The sequence below is a fragment of the Aspergillus brasiliensis genome (assembly GCF_001889945.1).
Source record: "Aspergillus brasiliensis CBS 101740 unplaced genomic scaffold ASPBRscaffold_1, whole genome shotgun sequence".
In the NCBI taxonomy this organism is placed as follows: domain Eukaryota; kingdom Fungi; phylum Ascomycota; class Eurotiomycetes; order Eurotiales; family Aspergillaceae; genus Aspergillus; species Aspergillus brasiliensis.
The window spans coordinates 1938357-1956891 of NW_027137442.1; the positions used below are offsets into that span (position 1 = coordinate 1938357).

The following is an 18535-nucleotide window of genomic DNA, read 5'->3' on the forward strand; positions in this document are numbered from 1 at the left end:
CACAAATCAGAAGGCTGGTGCTGGCATATACGAACTAGTTGTCTTCAATATATGTACAGACAAGGCTACTAGTATAGTACAAGACTATTCAAACATGCCATGGGCATAAACATGAACAAGGACAAGAACATGCACGCGAACAGAGAGAAAATGGCTAAGCTCAAAAAGGGAGGGGGAATGAAACACAGCAGCTGCTATCCAATTAGATCTTCATCCCCTGAGCCTTCTTGGCCAACAACTCCTCGACCTCTTTCTCGTGCTTGGAGAAGTTATCGACCAGGTTGTCCCACATCTTGGGCTCGTGTTCGTGTCGCTTGTTGCTGTTCCAGGCGTAGTCTGTGATCGTGAATGGGCGACTCGATTCGAACATGATTGCCATGGAGGCCTCGGAGATCCGCATGGCCGGAGGGTCGACTTCTGTTGCCGCTTTGAACTCTTCGTAGGCCACGCCGTGGGGGACCACTGGTTGGTAGACAAGTTAGCTGTATGCCTCGTTGTGATTTGTGATGGTGCTAGGGTGATGCTTACTGCCACATTCGAAAGAGACACTTCCAGGCTGGAAGGCATCGGAACGACCGCCGTAGTCGCCGTAGATAAGACCCATGAGTTCGGAGGCGGCGTTGCGGTGGTAGTACGGGGGCCGGTAGGTGTCTGTCATTGTTATTGTTAGCGAGGCGAGAGTCATACAAGCTCAGTCTGTGGGAGGAACGTACGTGATGCGACATCCCAGCGAGGGGAGAAGATGAGCAAATCGGCCAAAGGAGCCGTGGTATCCCGAGACTTGGCGGTAAGGACACAGAAGATGGAGGGGTCGATGTGATCAACGGAGATGGAACCAACGTTGACGAACTTGGTCATATCGTACTTGTAGGGCACCTGTATGACACATTAGACTTTGCGACTGAAAGCATGTTGGAAAGAGGAATAACATACATAGTTTCCGTGCCAGGCAACCACGTCAAACGGACTATGGTTCTGTGTGCTCTTGAAGAACTTTCCGCCCAGCTTGTACACAATCTCCCAGGGCTCCTTGGAGATCTCATACTTGGCCGTGGGGAACAGGAAGTCCCGTGCATTGGCGAGACCGTTGGCACCCAGGGGTCCCAGCTCAGGCAATTCAAACTGACTACCCCAGATCTCAAGGATGTAACCACGAGAAGGCCCATCAGGGAGCTCTACGCGGAAACGAATGCCACGTTGAATAACGACAATCTCTCCTGGCTGGACGAACAAAGGACCGAATTCGGTCTGAATATCTAGTGCACCCTGTTGGGGAACGATGACCATCTCACCATCCGAGTTGACAAACGCCTTCTTGGTCATGCTAGCGTTAGCAACATAAACGTGGGTGGCCAGACCCTCACGAAGGGTAGGCTCTCCCGAGCCGGCCACGGTCTTCAGACCAGACACGAAGTCCACTTCGCCGCTGGTTGGGATGTCGAAGGGGTGCCAGGCAAGCTGGGTGGGAGAGACATGGACGCGAGGGTTCAGAGGGAGAAAGTTGGCTTCTGTGTCCTTGTTGTCGGGAAGATCGGTCTGTAGTCATTGTAAGCAGGTAGCAATCGTCAATGACAGAAGTGCACGACATACGAATCCCTGGTGAGCAACAGCCGGACGGGCACGGTACAGCCATGCCTTCTTGTTGCAATGTCTCGGGGCAATAAAGGCCGTGGCCGTCATCTGCTCGGCGTAGAGGCCAAAGCGGACGTTACGAGGGCTGTTTTGGCCCTGTGGAAGGGTTCCAGGCACAGCCTCAGAGGCGAACCTAATAGAGATTAACTACATCAGCCAGTTGAATCGCTAGATGCAGGAGAGCGCTTTGACATACGAGTTGCCGAATCCGGCTTGGTACTGTTGGTTTTGAGTTAGCAACGGTAGGCAAGGGAGAAAGGCAATGACACGGGAGATTCACTTCATAGGGGTCATTCCTCCTGGTAGCGAAGGAAGGAATGGTACCATCCTTCTGTGTCTCTGCCCAGTGGAAGATCTTCTGGTATTCCTTGGGGTCTGCGAGGTCACTTGTGGAGGGCATCGTGACTAGTAGGTCTCAGGAAAGAGGCAAGGAACTATTGTAGGAGTAAAGGGGCCTTGTAGAAGAAGATACAGTGTTTATAAGGTTCATGAATCGTGATATCTGGGGAGGAGAGTCGGGGTAGGTTCCAGCAGGCTCATCATATACTTGAGCCGGTGGAGTCGAGCCAAGCGGAGAGCCATTATGAAGCAATTAATCAGACCGCTGGCCATCCGGATACCCGGGCCAGGTGATTTCCAAGACAGCAAGTCAGGATGGATGGATGAGACCAGAGTTTGAGGAGTATTGGATGGGGATGCATACGAGGATGAAAGTTGGAAGAGCAATGGGGAGGGAGGTTCGGCAGATGTCGAGGGGGAAGCGTTGCCGAGAGCAGTAGAAACGACGGGGGACTGAGGCAACAACAGGAACATCAAGCATCCCCCAGTGGAGCGACCCCACATGAGTCAGGCCTGAGTAACGGTGGGGAAGTTTGCCCGCCTTTGCGCTTGCGGGGACGCGCCCGGTTAGCAACCATCGCTGGAATTGCCGATGTATACTATACTCATACTATGTATGAAGTACTTTGCATCAATATATTACAATTTACGGTTACAAAGGTCAACTAAATGATCTCATAGGATACATGAAGGGGTTTGGTAATTCTGTATCTTCTATGTGACTTCAATCTATTGAGACTAAGCGGTGTCTAATTCAGCAAGCTAATCTTGCCCGCCGTCAAGGCAAATACAATAGGCATATAGACCCCCATTCCAACCTCCCTAAGAGCTTTTACATGCTCGACCCGACGTCTAGACGCGAACTGTCCCTCAGAAATCTCTCCACAGCTCCCGACAGGTCCGTAGGCGAATCTGCGCTCCGTAGACCACGGGCTACCACCATTGACGAACTGTACCCAACGGTTCCGCATCTCCTGACCAACCGCCTGTGCAGCAGGGTTGAAAGATAGGTCGACGCCATCAAACAAGAAGAGCAGGTCAACAGCATGATGGGCCCGGCTGGAAGCCTGCCACGGGTTCGCCTGGTCAACCACATACTTGTAGACGCGTTTCCCTGCTGCTTGCAGTTTCTCGGAAACGACCTCCACTGGGAGCGTATAACGGACATCGTTCACAAAATCCAGAGCACCCAACTTGCAGGCAGTTGGTCGATCAGCGACAACCTGATACATCTTGCGTAGCTTGGTACCCCATTTCTCATCCTGCTCAAAAGCGGAAGCAATCGCTTCTCCATCAAATGTCTCGATCCCGTTCCTCCAAATGACCGACTGCGCGAGTTCGTTGTTGTTAGTATTTAACTTTATAGATCGGAATAACTGGCTACTCACCTCATATTCAGTGTCACCGATCATGAGTTCGTCCACCAGCTCGGACTTGTTTTCCCATCCTTGGAAGTCCTCATCCTCCTGTATCCACATGGTGTTCACGTTGCTCTCTTTCAATGCCTGCAAGAGAGCAGGCACCGACGACAGCCGAAGCGACGGCTGTCCCAGTTCCTGCACCTTGGCTTCCAACACCTTGATGAGACCCTGGCCCTTCTCAATCGGCAAGGGAGAAGATAGATACAGTGATCCAGATGCCAGAACGGCCCTCTTGACTGGTGTACCGGTGACTAGATGGGCATGGGTATATACCGCTCCAGCACTTTCTCCGGCCAGCGTGATGTTGTTCTATGAGAAAATTGATTAGATAGTGGTAAATGACCGTGCGACGTAGTACATACCGGATCGCCTCCAAAGGCAGAGATGTTGTTCCGCACCCATTCAATACCCAGTTTCTGATCCTTGACTGCCAGGTTCTTCTCCTTCCCGTCGCCAAAGCTGAAGATGTTGAGCCGATAATTGATTGAGACAAAGATAATCGGCTGGCCGGACTTGATAGAATCCGCAACGATTTTGATGGGATCTACCAATTCTGTTGTCAGTCGATGATCATACAATCCTATTGACCTCTCTTACCGCAGATCTTGGACGCAGCTGAGCAGAATGTCACCACCTGCGAGCCTCCTGTGAAGCATAGTTAGCCAGTGTTCACTACACAAATAGTAAAGAAAGCCTATGTTACATACCATAAATCCATAAAAGCACAGGAAGAGGTCCCTTGGCAGAAGACGCCGGAGGACAGGTAACATCCAAGTTCAAGCATTCGAACTCATCCTCCGGCTCCTTTTCGATTGGAAAATCCTCTGGAATGCGCAGCAAATGGCGAACGTCAACATCGACCTGCGGACATCTCGGCCTAAGCAGGATCAAATCCAGAATCAGCACTTATCCAGCCCAAGCTCCCACCATAACATCATTGGAAACATACCCATAATGAGAAGCATCAACCACAGCATCATTAAAGTCACCCACTGGCTGTGCCCGCTCAAACCGCGCGGGGACAGACGCATACTTGATACCCCTAAACTCATTCACCGTGATCCCATTCGACTCCCTCTCAATCCCCTTGAAAGTCGCACGAAGACCCTGATGCTGTACCTGCGGAGATGCCATATTTGCCAAGACTAAAACCTTCAATACCTTCACAGTATGCTACACGCGAAGAGTAAGTATGATTGAGACGAAAGTCAAGAAACGGTCCAGCCGAAAAGACTCGAGGCGGGGATGATGGTGCCACCGGCATGCCATTCTCTCTATGACGAACCATCCTAGCTCAGCTTTCGTCTTGGTCAATGATTTCTCAGCATTCTCTCTTCTATGATCCGGCTCATGATTTCTCAGGAAATGCCGATATCCGTGCTGGCTGGCTGGGTGACTGGCTGAATTGTGGGTGTGTGTCTGAGAGAGTGCAACTTTGGCCTTGCCGCCCCCCTCCGTCATGTGGTGGGGCCTGTTGCGGGGAGATCCACCCGCTGCACAAAGTTGGGTCTTCCTTTTCTACTTTTGGTCGATCTTGCTTGGTTCCTGGCCTGCTCGGTTCGAAGGCACGGAGGCGGAGTTGATTTTCTTGCCGTTCTGTGAGTGCTGGAAGATGGATCTCACTAATCAAATCGAACTAACTGTTGAAGCGAGGTTGTCTTTCAATTCCCTCTCGCAACATCACCTCCCGAGGGTGGTTATTCTTCACGCTGTCACTAGTCACTACACTAGAATCTTCGATACGCTTGGTTTTGATGAAAGGTCATGTGATTTCTATGTCTATTGAGCTGAGAATTACTATACTAACTTATGTACACGCCATTATATGTGGTCCGTCGTGTAAGCCTGTTAAATTCCTTTCTGAAAAGGTCTTCAGGTCAATCACTCCACCGATGAAGCCGATTCACTTTGCTTCTTCCTGAACAGAAACCCGCCCAAGAACAACAGAATAGGCACACCAGAGACACCAGTCAACAGGGCCAATGCCCACGTCATGGTCTTCCAGCCCGCACTCTCCCGGATAAACCCCGCAAAGAACGGGCCAACAATCGTTCCAGCAGCATACGCTGAGTTGAGAATGCCATACGCCAAGGCCATGGCACCACCCTTGCCGAAAATATTCGGGTCCTGTGCCTCCTTTTCCTGCACGATATAGGACGCCTCGACCAACAGAGGAGGCATCAGCGAGGCTATACAAAAGCCAACAAGGGTCAACAATGCACATAACAATACCTTCTGGCCCATCGAGTCGTGCGTGACAAGACGGAGCAGCACCATAAAAGGAACGGTTGTAAAGAGTGCTCCTGCCGCCATGTAACGTCGTGCATTGGCATATTTGTCGTTGATCCAGCCGAAGAATGGATCTGAAATATGAGGAACTGACAAGGGCACGAAAATGAGCCCCTGGCCTGTCTGGTCCCAGCCAAAGGTGTCCTCGACGAAGAGAGGAAGGACGCTGTCAAACGAAGTCAAGACCACAGAGACGATGAAGTAAGCCCAAATGGTAACTATCATGCGCTCTGAAGCAAGAAGAGTCAAGACAGCGCTTCTAGTCTTTTTGGGACTTGTAGGAGCAGAGGATTCAGAAGACTGCTGTCGGATTGAAACCGGATCCTCTGGGTTATCATCAGATGCAACAGCGGGCGAACGGTCCGTAGCATCATCCATATCAAAGCACTTCTCCGTTGTCACAGACGGCGTAAAATCCGGGCTCTGATCCTTTTCATGCTGCAACCACTTCACAGCATGCTTCTTCTCGATCATGATCAATCGCAAAACAATGTCAACACCAACGAGAGCAAACGCCAGAGCAAAGACGGCATAGTATCCGCCACGGGCGTAGATGACACCACCAAGAAGCGGCCCACCCATGATTCCAAAGGTCATACCCATCCCGATATAACCCATCGCCTGCCCAATGCCCTCTTTACCAACGGTGTCGACGAGCAACGCAGCCCCGACCGTCCATACCACCGCTGCGGAAGCTCCCTGAAAGATACGGCCAATTATCCAGAGACTAAGGTGAGTCCCAACGCAGAGAAGAGCCGTGGAAGCGCCCAATGCGAGCAATCCAACAATGAGTGGCCACCATCGAGATTCAAAGCGGTCGGCAATGTAGCCCGCAACGGCTGAATATTCCAGTCAATCAGCAAGGACATTCATTCAACTGATATCAAGGATGATACTTACGCGATGTTGCTAACAGCGCTGCACCATACAACGCTAACAAGATAGACGTCCACGATTGTTCTACCACACACCATAATCAGCAATAGCTCATTATAGAGACAGAAGAGGACATAATTGACCGAGTCAACTCACCTTGATCAACCGACATCCCAACCCTCTCATGCAAAGCGGTAGGAGCCACAGGGACAATCTACAATAAGGTTCAATGTCAGCACAACAAACCCATCGATCGGTACAGTTCAAGCCACGTACCAGTCCATAGAGTAAAACATCCTATCCAACATCTGGTAATCAGCACGTGTAGCTAGATACGGATCAAGGGTCCGAGCAAAGCAAATCAAAGACAACGCATAGCATACCGTGAAGACAGCAAAAACCACCACGAAAATAATAAAAGCATTCGATGACCTCCACTTCAGAAAGACCGGTGGCTTGGTGTCATTCTGCCCTGGCACTAAGCCACGCAAATTCCAGGCCATATTATGCAATTTTATGCTATAAGGACTGTATGTACTAGTGTTTGGTTGGGACTGGGTCGGTGCGCAACATCGGGGAGACCTTTTTGCAGCGCTTCAGCGGGGTGTGTGTGGAAATTGACAGATTTTTTTTTCTTTGGCGTATTGCAGATCAAAAAGATTACTTGATATCAGGTACGTGGCTAGATGGGATCTACTTGGTGTCAGGATTAAGGGTCTAGTTATACTTGGAAAGGGAGGTGTGGCTAATCAGGTCAAAAACCTGTTACTATGTGAGCCGCTCGGTACCCGCGGGCCCCGAGCCTAGTCTCATCTAGGGGTTGATCACAGGAGCATCACTGGGACGGAATGAGATGTTTACAGTTTACTGCGGAGAAGAGTGGCTGAATCCTGCTGCTTTTCGAACAGTGAATGTAAATAATACTTGACCAAATGTTTAAATGGTGTATCGATTTTCGTGACTCATGGCATGATGCTGCCTTATCGGGGCTATTGGAGGCTCTGGATTCGCCACCGTCTTCACAGCTTGTACATCTCGCTGCGGCTGCGTACCCCGTCAAAAATGCAAGTATTATCCAAGGGCACGTACTGCCTGGTAATTACTTTGAGCGCTTCTTGCGCAACGAGTCCTCCGGTGAGCGAAGAGATGTTGTGTAGCTCGCCGCCTTGCGTCCTCCGTAGCTCCTGGGCTGCTTGTTGGATGCGTTCCCTTGCATCTTCTTCATCGATAGCGGATGGATCTTCCGGTTGAAGCGCACCAAGAATGTGGTTGATTGCAGAGTCCCACACCTTCTTATCGTCCAAGGAATCTTCTGATTTCTTGCCCGCTTGGATGTCGGTAATTATGTCGTCCAGGACCTGGAAAGCAATGAAGGTCGGCACGAGAGAGTCGGGAATATTGATGTTGTTCCGGATGGCCTTCAGAGTGTATGCCTCCCCGTTCACTATGGGAATATCGCGGCCATGGATAACCTTGATGTGAGCCGCATTCTTGCAGAAGACCTCAATATCTTTGTCCGAAGCTGGGGCCGGGCGTGGTCCAAGCTGTTCTTCAAGGCCACGGACAATCTTGGTGACTTCTTCCAAGTCCTTGCGGGCCTTTGACTTGTAAATATTCTGAAGGGAAACGTAGTCGGCTGTTTGAGCTTTCATGTCAGGTAAGGAGCCCGGCAGAGGAAGTACACTATGTCTTTGGTAGTATTCACGTATGGCCGCTGCGATAATCCAGAAGTTAGCAGAATCTGGACCCGGGCGCTTGCATTCCTCCATCTCGAAGATCTCGCGAAGGGAACTGCGTAGGCTGAATGGGTTCAGTGACTTCAGCACTGCAGCAACAGCCTCATCGTAGTTCTCCTCGCCACCTTCGGGGTTGCTTGTCCTTGCACTAGACCGCACCAGTTCCCTGAACTCCGATTTCTCCTTGTAGTTCGACGGGACCTGGCCATCGTGCGCTTCTTTCCATTTCTCCAGATAATGGAGAAGAAGCAGGATGTACGGGACATGCCCATGTTGGTGGTCATCCAGGCTGTCCAAGTTGCGAATGCTAGCACCGACTGCTGCCAGCTCAGGCCAAGGGTTTAGGAGACGGAGATCTTGTGTGCTTTCAGGATCTGGGTGTGTCTCTACTATAGGAAATGCAGCCGGGAGCTGAACAGAAAAGGTCGAATAAAATCCAACCGAGCGTGTGTAGATTACTGGGATGCCGAATTCTTTAGCAGCCTTGCATATGGCCTCCAAAGAAGGGCGTTTTACCGGTCCAGATACCAAGACCAGCTTGTGCTGTGGAAGAAACTCTGGGTCCCTCAACAGTTCTGTGATTGACTTCAAACTTCGTTAGCTCTAGCGGGCAATAAAGTTAGATTGAGGGAGAGGCGTTACCTTGGTATAGAAGCTTCCATCTACGTCTGGGTTTAATTCTCGTAGCAACCGACAGGTCTCCTCCGCTCGGGACTTCCCCAGGCTTTCTTCTTCTAGGAAGAAATTGACTCCGAGATCCGGCTCAGTAACAAGTGCAGGGTCCACAATCGTGAAGCCTCCAATTCCAGGAAGTACAAGGTTCTTGAGGGTTTCCACGCCGACTACGCCGGTTACACCCGTGTTGTGCTTGCCCCAGGCTTCGTCCGAGTTGACGAGAAGCACGCGGGACTCTTCTAGAGCTTGCTGTCCACTTGCTGCCCACAAGCGTAATTGGCGATCATATTTCCTCTCTTTCGAGGATGGTCCAACCAAAGCACTCGGGAAGGCCTCTGCCATGAGGGGCTAAAGCGGAGAAGAGACGGAGATAAACGAAGATGAGTTGGATGAGAAGTGGGGAGTCAACGAACTGGACAATGTTCCAGTGGTAATCCCTGGCTGTGGATAGAGGGATCAGCAAGAACCCGAGCACCCGAATGGACTGATGGTTTGCTGAAAGTATTGATATTCTGGTCAAGTAAGAGCGTTGGAATCCATATGTTGGCTATAGTCACATGATCAATGCGATGCACGGACCCACCAGAGCTGTTGGTGGCCTTGCTGCCTCTATGCCTGAGGCTGCACTAACTATGACGACACAACCCCGCCGGAGGAAAACACGCCGAAACAAACAGTCAGTCCCTCTTGAGTCACAGCAGATTGCTGCATTTATAGACGAACCTAGACAAATAGTGTAAGGTGTCAAGATCTCAATTGCTATGCCATGAGATTCGCACTCCCGCGTGGCTGTCTGTCCTCTTTGTAAGTGGTCCAATCCGTTTGCTGGAAACTTTCTTGGGCTTCTCGCATCTCCCCCCACCGCGGGCATCCACTACATTTGACGGTTCCTCCCCGAATTTGCAGGGGCTCGATTCGAGGGTTTCTGGTCCCGGAATAGTCCGCCTACTGACTGATCTAATAACAGACCCCGGCTCGGCAGTTCCCCCTCATCTTCTATTTATCCTCGTGTTCGTCTCTGCTTACAACCAGATCGCTTGTCTCCGCCCCTTGTGCCCCTCTTCTCTGTCCCCAGCGCTATCTTCCGTCGTCATTCCACCATGGCCAGCGTCGTCGAAGCCGCAAAGCGCGCAGCCGGTAAGGCTGCCGTCGAGAACCACTACCCCAAGGACGCCAAATATGTCGGCATTGGCAGTGGTTCGACCATTGTCTATGTGGTCGAGGCCATCAAGGAGTCCGGAATAGATACCTCCGCCACCAAATACGTTCCCACCGGCTTCCAGTCCAAGCAGTTGATTGTCAACGCTGGTCTGACCGCGGTGGACTTCGATGCTCTCCCGGAAGGGACGGTCTTGGATGTCGCATTCGATGGTGCCGACGAGGTCGACGACGAGCTGAACCTGATCAAGGGTGGTGGTGCTTGTCTCTTCCAGGAGAAGATCGTGGCTCTTCAGGCCAAGGAGTTCATCTGTGTGGCTGGTGCGTATATCTTGCGCTGACATGATACTCCGAATTGTACTGGCACTTCTATAAATGGCATGTGCACTAACGCCCCGCTTGATAGATTCCCGCAAGCTCCAGTCCCGCCTGCTCACCGGCTGGAAGTACATCCCCATCGAAGTTGCTCCTATCGCGGCCCGTCGGGTTCTCGGTGCTCTCAAGGAGATTGGCAGCATTGAGCCCGCTGTGCGTATGAATGCCGATCCGAAGCAAGGCCCCTTGAAGACCGACCAGGCCTTCTTCCTGATCGATGCTCCCTTCAAGACTCTGTTGACTCAGGCAGACGTGGCTGCTGGAAAGGACGGCAGTGGCAAGGATGGCGTCTGGGAGGTCCACGCCCTCTCTAAGGCGATCAAGCAAATCCCTGGTGTTCTCGATGTGGGTATCTTCTCTGGCGTGACGGGTCCGCAGGCGCAGGCGCTCGGTGGTGTCGGAGGCCAGAAGCCTATTGCTGCCTACTTCGGTATGCCTGACGGCTCGGTGTCCGTCAGAAAGGCCACTGCTTAATCGGGTTTGATCCCTAACGCCATATACGATACGTTGGAAGACTAGAAGAAAAAGTACAAGTACAAATGATACCATGTAGACTGTTAGCACGAATCGGACTATTTTACGCTTTCTATAACCTGGTGCCTCGTAACTGTGATATCAATGAACCAAAAGTAAGAACAAGAACACCAGTCTCCGCACGCCGGTCATCAATACAAAAAGTAAGTTAGTTTCATAAGGCGACAATATACTCATACTTATTTGGCGCCCTTCCCCTTCGCTTCCGTCTCACCAAGCTCACGTACAAAGATCTTAACGGTCCCTTCCACAACATCATCTTTCCCATCCTCGAAGCCCGGACTAATCGCAATCGCCAGGTATTTTCCATTACCGCTAAAGTCCACGGCAGCCACACTCGACGGATACTTCTGGTACTGTCTGATTCTCCTCTTCGCAATACCATCCCAAAGCGCGACCACTCCATCACCGCCACCAGATGCAAACGTACCGTGGACCGGGTGGAACGCAAGCGCGTTGACAGGGTAGACCACATCGACATCGTCCGCCGTCTGTCTGTGGCACTTGAAAGCATACTTGCGGGCCTGCGACTCCGCAGACGGGTCGAACCATTCGACCGCGACACGGCCCTCAATACTGGATGACGCGTACCCGGCATCGTCGGGCATGCATGCCACCGAGCGAGTCATGAACTTCAGGCTGCTCTCTCTCCGCTGCCAGGGTTCGATTTCAAGCTTGTTGGGGCCCGTACCCTCCGACTGAGCGGTGAGCATAGCCAATGCTTTCAGGTCGTAGATGTGTAGTGCGCGGGAAGCCATTGCGACAACGAGCTTCGTAGCGGTAAGAGACATGGAGAACGGCTTCGAGGGGAGGGGGATGATAGCGGGCGCTGTGACGGGATCGTTCGTCGGGTGCACATGCAACGTAGAGTCCCAGGATGCGGATATTACTAGGTTGTGTTCCTTGCTGAAAACGACGCTTCGCACGCCAGCTTCGTGGCTGCTGAGGACGGTCTGAGTGGACGATGCTACATCGATTCTGTTGTCGTCAGCAGAGAATAGATTGAGGATACGCCGGTTGCTAACGGAGCCCAAGCAGAACAGGACTGGACTCACTTCTTGACGTCCCAATCCAAGCCAGCCGTGTAGATCTCATCCTCGGTTGCGCCGAAACACACATCCAACACCGGAGCACGATGCTCAAACTTCTGCAACAGCTTGCCTTCTCCGACGGCACCATTCTCATCGCGCAGGTCGTACAGATACACGTTCTTATCCCATGAAGAAACGACGATTCGCGTGGAGTCGGGATCTGGCGAGAACTTCAGAGCGGAGATAGCATCCGTCGGCGGGGATGCGACAGAGAATTGATCTGATGTTTGTCAGTTGATGAGAATCTCCACAAAATCACTTCGCGACTTACGTGACGCCATGATTCTTTGTTTGAACCTTCAACGAGCCCAATTGTATATCGTTGTTGATCGGCCCGTCGTCATGGAAGCTTCACCTTCAGACCATTTTCTGCCGCCCAACACCGCCCTGGAATATTCTCCCCGCCATCATCATCGATTAATGGCATTGACGTCGGACATTCTCTGGATCGAACACATTCTTGTGCGCAGATCTTCATCATGCCGTTCGCACAACTCGTGATAGGGCCCCCGGGCGCCGGGAAGTCCACCTACTGCAATGGCATGCACCAGTTCCTCGGAGCTATTGGTCGCAAATGCTCCATTGTGAATCTGGACCCCGCAAATGATAAAACATCATATCCGTGCGCGCTGGACGTTCGCGACCTTGTCACGTTAGAGGAGATTATGAGCGAGGATCAGTTGGGGCCTAACGGGGGTATATTGTATGCGCTGGAAGAATTAGAGGAGAACTTTGACTGGCTTGAGGAAGGGCTGAAGGATCTCGGAGGTATGCGCATTCTGCCGTCTGAGGATGTTACAAGATCAAACGCTAATGCTTGTTTGTATATGATAGAGGACTACGTCTTGTTCGACTGCCCTGGCCAAGTTGAACTATTCACTCACCACTCTTCCCTGCGGAACATCTTCTTCAAGTTACAAAAAATGGGCTACAGAGTATGTCCTACCCGTCCCATCCGGAGTGTTCCATGCCATGCGAATACTGACAAACGGATGATGCACAGCTCATCGTGATCCATCTCATTGACTCCTACAACCTCACACTACCATCGATGTACATTTCTGCTCTTCTCCTCTCCCTCCGCGCCATGCTCCAAATGGACCTACCTCACCTGAACGTCCTCACTAAAATCGACAACCTATCCAACTATGCCCCGCTGCCCTTCAACCTCGATTACTACACAGAAGTGCAAGACCTCAGCTACCTCCTCCCGCACCTCGAAGCCGAGTCATCACGGCTATCGCATGAGAAATTCGGGCCGCTCAACAACGCTATCATCGACCTAGTGGAGGAATTCGGTCTAGTGAACTTCGAGACGCTAGCTGTAGAAGACAAGAAGAGCATGATGAACCTACTGCACGTTATCGACCGTGCCAGCGGCTACGTCTTCGGACCCGCTGAGGGTGCCAACGACAGCATCTGGCAGGTTGCTGTCCGAGAAGGCTTGGGACAGATGGACATCCGGGATGTGCAAGAGCGGTGGCTCGACGCGAAGGACACGTACGATGAACACGAGCTAAAGGAGCTGGAGAAAGAAGCCAAAGCCGCGGAGCAACAAGCCGCCGAAGGAGCATCAGAGCAGAAGCCTACTCCCCACCCAGACTTTGATGACGACGAATACGACGATCTGGGTCGGGGTTCGATACCAGATGGCGGCGTGAAGGTTATACGAAAATCATGACGTGACATGACATGACATGGATGGAATCTATCCCAGCATCTATATTCACACACACATACATACATACACACACACTGTATAATATAGGGTATCTCTAATGAAAAACGATCAAGACAAAACTCCCCAGCACCCAAACCAATGCCTCCATACACATTATCCCATCAATCATTCATCCTCATCCTCACTCTCCATCATCACATCCTCAACCACATCCTCCCCCTCAGTAGTAAGCGGCGTACTCTCCTGCGCATCCACCAACCCTCCCAGCAACCCCTCCAGAACCCCAGTCTCCTCCGCCTCCCTCAACCGAACAATCTCCCTCCTCGCCCTCCGAATGGCCTCCTCCTCCGCCTTGCGCATCGTCCCCGACACGCGAATCACCCGAAACACACAAGATCTGGTCGTATTCGCCCTCTTCGAACCCGGTTCACTAAACCCAGGGACCTGCGACATGCACGTAAGCGCCGTCCAGACAATCCTGAACGCCGCCCGAGGACACCGAATGATAGCCGTTGAAGTAGCAGGAGAAAGATATTTCACTATACCATTCATCAAATCAGCCAAATAGTCCCATCATCACACAAGAAAAAAAAAAAAAAAAAAAAAAAAACAAAGGGAATAAACCAAGAGATTTTAAATCATACCACTAATACTCCCCGCACCCGCACCACCCAATCTACCAACGCCATAATCGCCAAACATGAGGGCGACTTCCTCCCTGACCATTTTCGCTAACAAACCGGGTGTCAGGGCATCAGATGTCGGCGAATGGATCTGTAACTGCGCTTGCGATTTCGATTTCGATTTGGATGGTGGGGGGTTCTGGGTGCGCGAGGTTGGAGCAGTAGCAGATGTGGCCGAGGGCCATGTCGATGGGTCCGGGTAAAGAATGTCGAGAAGGAGGTAGCGGTGTTTGAGGCGGACCATTGTTTAGCAGTACTTTGATACTTGGAGGAGGGATAGATTCAAGGCGTCGTAGTGGTGGTGGTGGTGGTGTAAGTATGGTGGGAGGGGGTTTGCGGAATGGGTCTTGAAGATAAGCTTGTTGCGGGACAGTCCCTGGTAGGACGCGCGTGTGGTATTATCGACAATTAAGCGATTGTATTGCTTGAGGGTTTTCAAGACAATTGATTAGTTTGAGAGCTGGAGGAATGGCAGTTATATTGAGCAGATCGGCGCGGGCATAGGCCCGTTTTTCTGCCGTGCATGTGGGCCGGGGACGGATCTACCGCCTTCTCGGAAGGAACCGCGGAGTACTTAACCTATTTGTCTAAAGAAGTATAGAACGTCAAAAACAGCCATCTACAGCTACGGTTGTCTACAAAATTTCTAGTGAATGCGCATTTCTAAAATCGTTGCGTGATATTCATCAACCTTTTAACAGCAAGTCATGCCACATGTGCCACTACAGATTGTAAGTTGAAATAGATGAGATATGAAGCGAACCAAACCGATGCAGAAAATATGGGCGAAATGAAAACAGGCCATCACAACTCCGACGTCAACAATGACGGATTTTATGACTAATCCATGAGATGTAAATGTATTAAGGGGGGCAAGTAGGATATTAGACGTTGACCTCAACACGGCCCTCGGAGCCACCCTTCTGGAGGGCGGGGAGGAGGTAGGTGATGTCATCCCAGGGGTGTCTGTACAGACCAGTGCGGAGTCTCTTCTGGTCGAGGTAGTGGGCAATGAGACCAATGGAACGACCAAGGACGAAGAGACCGTTGAGGACACCCATCTTCATGTAGTCCTCAACCTCCTCGGAAGAGAAGGCACCGCAGTTGCGCATCAGGTCAACGAAGCAGACGGCAACGCAACCATCGACGTTGAGGATCAGGTTGTCCTTCTTGGAGGTGGTCACGGTCTCGACAGCAATGGCGTAGTCGAGCAGCTTGGTGCTGGGGAAGTGCTTCTTGGCGAACTCCTTGACGAGCTCGACACGGAGATCGGGGTTGTTGCGGGACTTGACACGGTGACCAATACCGGGGACTGTGGGCATGGTTAGCGAAGCTGGTCGGATGATCAAATACAATGACGGTTCACTTACTCAGCTTGTTCTCCTTGCGCATGGTGTCAACGAAGTCACGGGGGCTCATGCCCTTGTCGAAGGCCTTGGTGAACTCCTCAGCAGCGCCGTCCAGGGCACCACCGAAACGAGAACCAATGGTCAGGAGACCAGAGACGAGAGCGCTGATCAAGTCCTTGCCGGCACGAGTGGTGATGATGGTGTTCATGGCACCAGACACGGCGGGACCGTGGTCAGCAGTAAGCATGAGAACCATCTCGAGGAACTTGCTGGCGTAGGCAGGGAGGCGGCGGCGGAACCACAGAAGAGACATGACACCACCGATACCAATGTCCTCACGGAAGACATCAGAGATGGGCATACCGGCGTAGAGGAGCTCCTGGCCACGGTCGTCGGAGATGGTGGAGATGAAAGCAGCGGGCTTACGGACGAGACCCAGCTCCTGAGCCCAGGAGTAGTCGATGGGGATCTTCGGGGGGACAGGCTCAGGCTGGGGCTTGACGATGCCCTTGTTGACCTGGTCCTCGTAGACCTGCTTGAGGGTCTGGGGAAGGTCCTCGAAGGTCTCGGGAACGAAGATACCGGCCTCGCGCATGGCCTTGTTCTTGGCAACGGCCGTCTCGAGGTCGGAGTTGGCAGAGGCACCAGCGTGACCGAACTGAACCTCAGTCTTGAACATGCTAGCGCAGGTACCGATGGCCCAGGCGACAATGGGCTTGGTGATGGTGCCGTTCTTGACGGCCTCAATGACGCGGTACTCCTCAACACCACCGACCTCACCCAGCAGAACCAGGATCTTGCACTCAGGCTCGGCCTGGTAGCGGAGCAGGTGGTCGATGAAAGTGGTACCGGGGTAACGGTCACCACCAATGGCAACACCCTCGTAGACACCATCGGTGTTCTGAGAGATGATGTTGTTCAGTTCGTTGGACATACCACCGGACTTGGAGACGTAACCGACGGAACCCCGGCGGTAGAGCTTGGAGGCAACGATGTTGTCCATCATACCACCAGTGTTACCGATCTTGAAGGCACCGGGCTTGATACCACCGACGGTAGCAGGTCCGATGATAGTGATGCCCTTCTCCTTGGCAGTGACCATGATCTCACGTGCGCGCTGTTCTGCTGTTAGTAGGAGAGCATCATGGTTTCGTTTCGGGGCACAAGACTTACTCTCTCGGGGACACCCTCAGCAATGATGGCAATGCAGCGGATCTGGGGGCACTCCATGAGCTCCATGGTAGAGCTGTAGACGGAACGGGAAGAGGCGAAGTTGACAACGGTGTCAACGTCAGGGTGCTTGGCCATGGCCTTGGAGACATCCTGGTAGACGGGGAGGAGAGTCTCGCTGGTACCCCAGTACCTAACAATTGCATTAGTATCTCAATTCGTGAGATGGGGCCTGGTTTGCCATACATCTTGCTCACGAACTGGCCACCGAAGGTGTAGATGATACCGGCGACGGAGGGAGTGGAACGCTTGCAGATGAAGTCGAAGTCAAGCATACCCTGGACAGCGCGGGGCTGCATACCACTGTGGCATATTGTCAGCCAGGGAGCAATTGAGCACGGCTCGAGACCGCCACTTACTATACGAAACATCTCGTCTTGTTGTGGAAGAGGGCGTTGCTGAGAGGAGAGCGCACACGGCTGGGGGGGTCGAAGCGGGTGATGTTGTCGTTGGCGGAGGCGCCATTGGCGGTGTTGACGAGGGGAGCAGAGGTAGGCATGTTGGCTGAATACTCTATGAATGCAGCAAGATGTCAGTGTCAAGAGTTCAAGAAGGTTTTCGTTGGAAGCAGGTGCCGTATGGGAAGAATCCGTGGGAGGGGAAATGTATCCGCCGTGGTAGGGTAATATATCGGACAGCCCACATACCTGTCAACAGAGTTGGGAATAGGAGAGAGGATTAAAGGAGGATATTATTAGGTAGGGTATGGAAGATATAGATAAAGTGAGGATAGTGACAAGCCGCTTCGTGAGACTGCGACCTGAACACAAAGGAAGTGGTTTAGGATGGGTAGAGGAACAAGAGGAAGAAGAGGAGAGTAGGAAGCTGGAAGAGGGAGGCAACCAGATGGAGAAATGGGAAAATGGAGGGAGGAGGAGGAGAGAAGTGGACTGATGGGAAAAAGACGGGAGATGCGAGAGAAAAACAAGAGGTAAGATAAAAAGGAAATGGAACGGACAAAAAAAAGTAGCTAAAGGAGGGGACGATATCGGGAAGCTTGATGGGGGGGTTAGAAAAATTATGGGGCCAAGTGAGGAAAGAGCAGGTACATACACAGCTGGTATGGGCGTATGAATGGGGTACGTATCGATCGTACCATACGGTATTAAATGGGAACCTGGTCCGAAACAACCCAGTTGGGGAAATCACGACAAGGATGGATCACAATGGATCACAATGGATCACTTCGCTAGAATAGTAACTATGGGGACGTTTCAAAGCGACTAGTGACTCGCAACCCGAAATGACATTGCGCAGGTAGAAGCCGATAATTCTGGTCTCTATTTGGAGATGGGGAGATTGATGGTTTACGGAGTCCGGAGTCCGGAGTATATCGTCCAAGACGGGTGCATTGAGAGAAAGATTCCAAAGCCCAACAAACTCCGTGGAGGGATTGATTGACCGATCACTACTGTATCTATGGAGTTACTAGTAGAGTGACAAAAGAGATGAATGACTATCAGTCC

The 18535-nt window shown here is 51.8% G+C and overlaps 10 protein-coding genes across 10 annotated transcripts; 3 read left to right on the top strand and 7 right to left on the bottom strand.

Moving 5' to 3' along the window:
• Positions 1-19: 19 nt before the first annotated feature.
• On the bottom strand, positions 20-2385 carry ASPBRDRAFT_166322 (putative homogentisate 1,2-dioxygenase). Its single transcript, XM_067619580.1, has 7 exons — positions 1913-2385; positions 1829-1851; positions 1591-1765; positions 934-1536; positions 714-876; positions 529-651; positions 20-462 (listed from the first exon to the last, which is right to left on the bottom strand). The coding sequence occupies exons 1-7, from the start codon at positions 2030-2032 to the stop codon at positions 203-205; spliced, it is 1467 nt and encodes a 488-aa protein (XP_067484719.1). The 5' UTR covers positions 2033-2385; the 3' UTR covers positions 20-202.
• A 335-nt stretch (positions 2386-2720) lies between these two features.
• On the bottom strand, positions 2721-4526 carry ASPBRDRAFT_190779 (putative carboxylesterase; the record flags this gene model as incomplete). Its single annotated transcript, XM_067620290.1, has 6 exons — positions 2721-3299; positions 3360-3701; positions 3755-3936; positions 3990-4037; positions 4100-4269; positions 4342-4526. 6 exons carry the CDS (start codon positions 4524-4526, stop codon positions 2721-2723), a joined length of 1506 nt encoding a protein of 501 aa, XP_067484720.1.
• Positions 4527-4688: 162 nt separating this feature from the next.
• ASPBRDRAFT_238764 (uncharacterized protein) lies at positions 4689-5236 on the top strand. The gene has a single exon (XM_067622027.1). It carries the CDS (start codon positions 4852-4854, stop codon positions 5176-5178), a length of 327 nt encoding a protein of 108 aa, XP_067484721.1. The 5' UTR covers positions 4689-4851; the 3' UTR covers positions 5179-5236.
• Positions 5237-5273: 37 nt separating this feature from the next.
• ASPBRDRAFT_25141 (MFS transporter) lies at positions 5274-7060 on the bottom strand (the record flags this gene model as incomplete). The annotated part of the gene is made up of 5 exons (XM_067622141.1): positions 5274-6520; positions 6582-6641; positions 6714-6771; positions 6834-6854; positions 6941-7060. 5 exons carry the CDS (start codon positions 7058-7060, stop codon positions 5274-5276), a joined length of 1506 nt encoding a protein of 501 aa, XP_067484722.1.
• A 516-nt stretch (positions 7061-7576) lies between these two features.
• ASPBRDRAFT_112110 (NEDD8-activating enzyme E1 regulatory subunit) lies at positions 7577-9310 on the bottom strand (the record flags this gene model as incomplete). The annotated part of the gene is made up of 2 exons (XM_067616626.1): positions 7577-8878; positions 8936-9310. 2 exons carry the CDS (start codon positions 9308-9310, stop codon positions 7577-7579), a joined length of 1677 nt encoding a protein of 558 aa, XP_067484723.1.
• A 401-nt stretch (positions 9311-9711) lies between these two features.
• Positions 9712-10980, top strand: ASPBRDRAFT_36695 (ribose-5-phosphate isomerase RKI1). Its single transcript, XM_067623565.1, has 2 exons — positions 9712-10447; positions 10533-10980. Exons 1-2 carry the CDS (start codon positions 10069-10071, stop codon positions 10973-10975), a joined length of 822 nt encoding a protein of 273 aa, XP_067484724.1. The 5' UTR covers positions 9712-10068; the 3' UTR covers positions 10976-10980.
• A 70-nt stretch (positions 10981-11050) lies between these two features.
• Positions 11051-12437, bottom strand: ASPBRDRAFT_166337 (WD40 repeat domain-containing protein). Its single transcript, XM_067619581.1, has 3 exons — positions 12398-12437; positions 12091-12346; positions 11051-12013 (listed from the first exon to the last, which is right to left on the bottom strand). The coding sequence occupies exons 1-3, from the start codon at positions 12405-12407 to the stop codon at positions 11215-11217; spliced, it is 1065 nt and encodes a 354-aa protein (XP_067484725.1). The 5' UTR covers positions 12408-12437; the 3' UTR covers positions 11051-11214.
• Positions 12438-12605: 168 nt separating this feature from the next.
• On the top strand, positions 12606-13807 carry ASPBRDRAFT_190784 (GTPase GPN2; the record flags this gene model as incomplete). Its single annotated transcript, XM_067620291.1, has 3 exons — positions 12606-12894; positions 12961-13061; positions 13130-13807. 3 exons carry the CDS (start codon positions 12606-12608, stop codon positions 13805-13807), a joined length of 1068 nt encoding a protein of 355 aa, XP_067484726.1.
• Positions 13808-13972: 165 nt separating this feature from the next.
• ASPBRDRAFT_112899 (Rpp14/Pop5 family protein) lies at positions 13973-14734 on the bottom strand (the record flags this gene model as incomplete). The annotated part of the gene is made up of 2 exons (XM_067616700.1): positions 13973-14346; positions 14452-14734. 2 exons carry the CDS (start codon positions 14732-14734, stop codon positions 13973-13975), a joined length of 657 nt encoding a protein of 218 aa, XP_067484727.1.
• Positions 14735-15374: 640 nt separating this feature from the next.
• ASPBRDRAFT_113236 (putative ATP citrate lyase, subunit 1) lies at positions 15375-17568 on the bottom strand (the record flags this gene model as incomplete). The annotated part of the gene is made up of 5 exons (XM_067616725.1): positions 15375-15802; positions 15861-16956; positions 17013-17202; positions 17256-17372; positions 17429-17568. 5 exons carry the CDS (start codon positions 17566-17568, stop codon positions 15375-15377), a joined length of 1971 nt encoding a protein of 656 aa, XP_067484728.1.
• Between the last annotated feature and the right edge of the window lie 967 nt (positions 17569-18535).

Excerpts from the sequence above, each read along its gene's own strand:
- ASPBRDRAFT_166322 (XM_067619580.1), bottom strand. The coding sequence starts at position 2,032 with ATGCCCTCCACAAGTGACCTCGCAGACCCCAAGGAATACCAGAAGATC. Across the intron at positions 1,852-1,912 it reads GGAGGAATGACCCCTATGAA|TACCAAGCCGGATTCGGCAA; the intron begins GTGAATCTCCCG and ends CAAAACCAACAG. Across the intron at positions 877-933 it reads TTGCCTGGCACGGAAACTAT|GTGCCCTACAAGTACGATAT; the intron begins GTATGTTATTCC and ends TGTGTCATACAG.
- ASPBRDRAFT_238764 (XM_067622027.1), top strand. The coding sequence starts at position 4,852 with ATGTGGTGGGGCCTGTTGCGGGGAGATCCACCCGCTGCACAAAGTTGG.
- ASPBRDRAFT_36695 (XM_067623565.1), top strand. The coding sequence starts at position 10,069 with ATGGCCAGCGTCGTCGAAGCCGCAAAGCGCGCAGCCGGTAAGGCTGCC. Across the intron at positions 10,448-10,532 it reads GGAGTTCATCTGTGTGGCTG|ATTCCCGCAAGCTCCAGTCC; the intron begins GTGCGTATATCT and ends CCCGCTTGATAG.
- ASPBRDRAFT_166337 (XM_067619581.1), bottom strand. Across the intron at positions 12,014-12,090 it reads TTGGATTGGGACGTCAAGAA|AATCGATGTAGCATCGTCCA; the intron begins GTGAGTCCAGTC and ends TGACGACAACAG.